We start from the raw sequence: 6,447 nt of genomic DNA on the forward strand, positions 1-6,447 counted from the left end.
CAGATAACTGAAAAAGTGGAACTTTTGGTTATAAAAGCCAAATAAAAAAAAAGTTTCTGCTCTAAAATTATAAAAGCAGTCATTTTATTTGTTACCAGTTTGATTATTAAAAGGCTGCATTTAAAATTGTACAGTATTTTTTGGGGAAAAGAATGCATTGCTGACATAAAAGCCAATATATTTCAAAGATGTTAAATGTGAAAGTAAAACATCTGATAAAACATCTGATCAGATATTGAAATCCAACTAAACAAACAGATCATTCTTTACTTAATTAGATGAGCGAGCTGTGGCCTAAGCAAAATTTATAAGTTCTATGTACACCTGAAAAGAAAATGCATAAAAACATTTCAATAGGAATGAAATCAGATCATTCTTTCCAAGCAACAACCAATTTGTAATTAATTTTTTTGTTATCAGACCAAGAAACAAAAACTTTTGACACTTGAGGTTAATATGTATGACATCATGATTTAAATTTAATGTAATATAATAACATTTTCTTGGTATCATTAAAAGAATTAATGTGCCAATAACATATCGTGTCAGTTATCCTAACCTGGAACAAAAAAGTTGCCAACAGCACCTATTTATTTGAAATGCTGACATTAACTAAAAATTTTTAACATACAATGATGTCACATGTAATATGATCTTATATAATAATAATATATTTAATATTTGGTGCTCCTATTTTTATTTCATATTTTGTAAAACTTACCGTATATACCCGCGTATAAGTCGACCCCCCACTTCGACATAAAATTTCGTAGAAAATAAGAAACCCATGTGTAAGTCGACCCCCCACTTCCGAAATCGATCGAGAAACTTCCAAAAAATTTTTTTAAGTACTACTTTTATTCAAAATCATCTTAGGAAAAAAATAAATATACGATTAAAAATACCTTGATAAATAAACAAAATCAAAATCCTTCAACGTCCGAATCATGGTCAGATTCGCCAAGCATTTCATAGAACTCTTCTGTTGTCATTGGCTCATCATTATACATATTTTCAGTCTCGAACTGCGTATTGTAACCTTCTAGAATTTGTTCCGGAAAAGATTTGCGTACGTAAAATCTATCTGCATTTTCCCTTTTTAAAAGTTAAAAAAAATATTCAAAACTGTTCAGTTATTGCGTGGGTTATTTTTTTTTAATTTTGACATGTATGCCTGTTAACAAAAGTATTTCATGAATGAAGAATAACTATTATAAAGACTTAATGTACGTAAAAACTATCTGCATTTCTCTTTTCTTGGCGTATTGGCGAAACTTTTTTATTGCTCGATATTGATTGGTTGTTCGGGGGCCGAAAATTCTTTGGTTTAATCGAAACTTACTCTAGTTAAAATATGAAACTCTGTGATTAGTTCGTCACATAATTTAAGTGATGAAATTACTTCAAGTAAGTGACTTATTTGATAAGTCGTCCAATTTGACTGCGAGAAGAAAACAACAGCATTATATAAAGAAATTTTTGAACATCCGATTCTTTTAATTTTTTATGGCCCCGCGTATAAGTCGACCCCCCACTTTGAAGTCTTTTTTTTGTCCAAAATATCTCGACTTATACACGGGTATATACGGTACAAATTTTTTATTAACAAATTCTACAATTTAAAAGTAAGCAGTGGCAACACTTTTCTAAGTAAAATAGATTTTTATTTCCAGAGCATGAGGCTGTTTCCACTTGGAAAATGAGTATGAAAATTAGCGTTTTCAGAATTTTTAATTAATATCTTGGCTGATTAAAGTTGTACAAAGATAAGAATGGTTGAAATCACTTGAATTCTTGGAATCCAGGGGTACCATTCCTGAAACTCAGCTCCACGCCTTTCAGGAGGAGATGATGTCACAAACAAACAAACAGTCATGCACAGATTTTAATAGTGTAGACTAGCGGGCAAGCCCGCTTTTCATTGTTCAATGTTCATGTTCAATTGTTGTTTGTTGTTCATGTTCATGTTTCATGTCCCATGTTCAATTGTTGTTCAATTGTTTCATGTCCCATGTTCAATTGTTGTTCAATTGTTTCATGTCCCATGTTCAATTGTTGTTCATGTTCATGTTTCATGTCCCATGTTCAATTTTGCCGGTATTCGAAAGTTGAACCGAACTACCAGTGTTCAGCGGTTTTGCGCGGGCTGCGCCCGCTTTCTTCGTATATGCACGGAGAAGATACTGCATAAACGATATACATGCATAAAAGCAAGAAAACACCCATGGAGCCAGCCCGTTCGCCGGAATTAGAAAGTTGGACCAAACTACCAGTGTTCTGCGGTTTTGCGCGGGCTGCGCCCACTTTATTCACGTATGCATCCAAAAGATACTACATACACGATACACATGCGAAGAATCACGAAAACACCCATGGAGCCAGCCCGCTCGCCGGGATTCGAAAGTTGGACCGAACTACCAGTGTTCAGCGGAATTTCGCGGGCTAAGCCCGCTTTATTCACATATGCATGGAGAAGATACTGCATACTCGATACACATGTGTAAAATCCCGAAAACACCCATGCAGCCAGCCTATTTGACGGTTTTCGAAATTTGGATCGAACTGCCAGTGTTCTGCGCCCGCCTTATTCACGTATGCATCCACAGGATACTTCATAAACATTAGAAATGCAGAAAATCTCGAAAACACACATGCAGTCAGCCCGCTTGCCGGGATTCGAAAGCGGTTTTTAAACAGATACAAATTATGGATGTAATATATAAAAACTTAAATCACTCAGAACTTTTTATATTACATCGACATTGTTTATCTGCTTTCAAAGGGGTGTATCATGTCTTTATTTGTATGTCCTGCTCCTGAACTTTGAAAATACTTCCCTGCATGCTGTTCCAAATATTATGCTGCCCAGCTGGTATAATAGTCAGAGACGCTGACTGCTATACTGATGGGTCCGGGTTTGAATCCTGGAGAAGGCATGCATGTTTGTAAGTGTATAATGTTTGTGCCATGGAGGTAAGAAAGGAAGGAGTGGAAAAATTAGAAGTGAAGCACTGCTCTGAAGTTTCAGTCACCAGATGGGGTGTTTTTTGTTTACATTCAGAAGCCCGCTTGACAGCACTCTGATAGTATTTCGACACACGACAGTTCCATACAAATCGAAAAACAGGACACTTTGGCATAAAAGAAACATTCCTAGTGTGATGGATAATAATAATTTGTATAGTTTAGTGACATTTATGCAAAAATCACATCCTGGTTATTTTTCAATAACTTAGAACAACAATTTTGATTATGAATTTGTTTTATAAAATTCTAAGCTGTTGAACTACAAAAATATAGATTTTAGCAAAAAAGTTATGCTTAAAGAATGAAACATACCTAACTGTACCTTTAAAATGGTATACATATTTCGATACCCTTGATAAAGTAGTCGCTACTTTTATTTTATGTCCCAAATGCCCAAATGTTTTAAATAAAATAATTTTTTTTTCTCATCCACATATTATTGTAAATTTTTAAAATTAGTGTAAATTACCTTACTCGAAAAATATAGTGAACGCACAGAAATTAAAAGATTTCTACATGCCAGAAATGAAAAATATGAAATATGTATGGGTATTTATCCATGTGCTTGCAAAAAGCATCTATCTGCCTTTAACAAAATACATAAATATTTATTAAATTATTTATAAATACATTTTGAAATGAAGGATTTATTCATTCATAAGCAACTGTGAAAGTTACTGTGAAGAAATCTAATTATTTAATGTATCTAAATTTATAATGATTATAAATATTATCTAAATATATAATAACCTTAACATTGAATTGTAAAGATAAATTGACAAATATGTTATAAAACTATTTAAGCAAGAATTGTTCGTACTGGAAAGCAGTTTGTTAAAAGGTTTTATAAAGCAATTTCTATGAGATGCGTATTTAAGAAAGTAATAAAGAAGAGTTTTGTTTTGGAATATGTATTGTTGAAATTAAGGGTAAAAAAATCTAATAAGTATAATTAAAAAAATTATTCCCCTTACATTTTATAATAAGCCAGTTTTAAGTTTTAAATAATATTTAAAAAATAATCCTTACTTTATTCCCTTTCAGAATATTCAGAGAAAGTTAAGTACTATTTAAAGTATTTCGCTATTAAATTAAAAGGTGCTCTAATTTGAAATGGACCGAGTAGAGCATTAATTATAAACTGACTTATAGTTTTCGATTTAAAAGATGCCTTAGAAGCTAAAAAATCATGTCGTATTTGAGAAAGTATTTTAGGAAGAAGTTTTATAAATAGAAAAGAAATAATGTATAATTTTCCTTAATCCTTAACCGAATAAAATCGAATTACCTTAAAATTTCTTTCTAATGTAATTTGTGAAAATATTTCAAATTAAACTGTTCTGTGAAAAGTATAGCATTTAATTCCATTCAGAATGAAATGTTAAAAAATGTATTCTTTTCATGTACTTAGAACTCTGAAGTATTGTAGAAAAACAAAATATATACATTTATATGCATATTTACGACATAATTACAAAATATTTACATCCGATTGTGTCGAAACCCATTGAACTTAATTACCCAATGTTTTGGTCACCAATGAAGGGATCGCCAGTGCTTCAAAGCAGAGTATGGGGGAAACCAGTTTAGGGCCACTCCATCTAACTTCCTACCTCGATGGTTTGTGTAGCAAGGGGGGAACTTAAAATTCGCAGCAAGTCCTCTCAAGAGCTTGGTGGTTGAGAAGATGGGAAGAGACTTTCTTTTTCCCCTTCAGTGTATTCTTCCTCAAATTAGGGTGGAAGTGCATAGTTAGTGCGGAAGGACTGTTCTGTACAACCAATGGTGAACTTGTGGTGTCCCTCTCATTTCTACATCTACCCGTCACAAATATTAATAATTTTTTCAGAATGCGAAGGAGAAAATAGAACTTATATCATTCTTTATAAAAAGTAAACTGGTTTATCGAGAACAGATTTATATTAAATGAAAGCAAAATTCTTATGCTTGTGTTGTAGCATCATGCTTATCCATCTTTGATACAAAATTACGCTATTTTGATGGGAGTGTATTTGTGTTAACAGTTTAACAAGCTCTTTAATAGTGTTAAAAACATGTCATTTTCTAAAGTTTTTTTTTTTTTTTTGGGGGGGGGGGTATTTTTTTCAAAAATTCTAAAAAATTTCAATTACTCACTCTTTTAGGATAGTTGAATGCTCGATAATCAGGCTTTTACTGTCATTTTGTTGTCTTATACGTTACGAGAACTTGGCTTTATAAGCTGACTTTAGTACTGTACTTTCAAATCAAAATTTAAAAATTGCTAAATTTAAAATGCTATGTTTTTAACTATATAGTCTTTTTATTTTGATAGAGTTTAATATTTTGCAGGCACAAATACATTTGTTAGGGAATGCAGTCACTTGGTATACTGCAACATTTGGGCTAATGTTATACTCTTGTATATTCATTTTTTATTTGCTGAGGCGTCGGAGATGTTTTTACGATATTCCTGAGGGTAAGTGTAAGAATTGCATATTGTATTTCATTTATGCCATAAGGATAGTAATATGTTACTAGGTATGTTTTTTAAGATATCTGTCATTTATTTTATTAGATATGTGGAAGAAGTTTTGTACTGCTGGAAAAGTTTTTGTATTTGGTTACCTACTGCATTTTATGCCATATTTCTTTGTTGACCGTACGCTTTTCCTACACCATTATTTACCTGCATATTTATTTAAACTGTTATTGCTAGCTACACTGATAGAGCATATTAGTTTTGTTGTTTGGTAAGTATATGTTTTTTTTTTTTTTTTTTTTTTTTTCTTTCCATTGATATGTACTCTGTTTTCAGTGTGCATGAATTTGTTTCAAATTACTGCTCATATAAATTTTCAAATTTTCATGGGATCTTGTAGTAAACATGTTAAAAAAATGTATAAAATTTAATTATGGAAAGAACTTTTAGCAAAAGCTCAAGTAAGCTTAGTAGCTTTATTATAAAATTTAAAAATTAAATATTCAAATATTTTATAAGACTAAATACAGGAATAAACTAAGTATTACTCCTAAAAAATTACAGTTGGCATTCTTCACTGAAAACTTCAGTTATCATCATTTTGTATTATTGTTCATGTATAGTGAAAAGTTTTCTAGAAGGTAAATGTAAATTAACTATGGGAAGTTTGATTATTAGTAGTGTAGTTGATTATAGTTAGTGTTGATTTTATAAAATTTGATTATAGTTAGTGTAGTTCATAAGGGCTTGGATTATGCTGGGCTATAAGTATAAAACGAGGCAATATTTATAATTATTAAAGTTTTCTTATCTTTTTACTTATATCAGTAAGAGGGGTAGGACTATCCCATCCCTCAATTTTTATGAACCTGGAATAATAAATTTTTATAGAAGATGATATATTGAAGTTTAAAGATCAAATTCTAGTTCTTACATTTAGAATATCAGTAGGAAAAAGT

At 31.3% G+C, this 6,447-nt stretch overlaps 1 protein-coding gene across 2 annotated transcripts in view; it reads left to right on the plus strand.

Annotated features, from left to right (window-relative positions):
• The window catches only part of rt (Protein O-mannosyltransferase rt), a 118,227-nt gene that overhangs the window by 91,819 nt on the left and 19,961 nt on the right, over positions 1-6,447 (plus strand). For both annotated transcript variants that reach the window (XM_085824856.1, XM_085824855.1), the window contains exons 18-19: positions 5,359-5,485; positions 5,585-5,759. In XM_085824856.1, the coding sequence (XP_085680982.1) occupies positions 5,359-5,485; positions 5,585-5,759 (302 nt within the window). The remainder of the gene's footprint in view (positions 1-5,358; positions 5,486-5,584; positions 5,760-6,447) is intronic.

Source organism: Stegodyphus dumicola, chromosome 10, assembly GCF_044657685.1.
Source record: "Stegodyphus dumicola isolate Sdum_Otavi_A_Nest chromosome 10, ASM4465768v1".
Taxonomy (NCBI): domain Eukaryota; kingdom Metazoa; phylum Arthropoda; class Arachnida; order Araneae; family Eresidae; genus Stegodyphus; species Stegodyphus dumicola.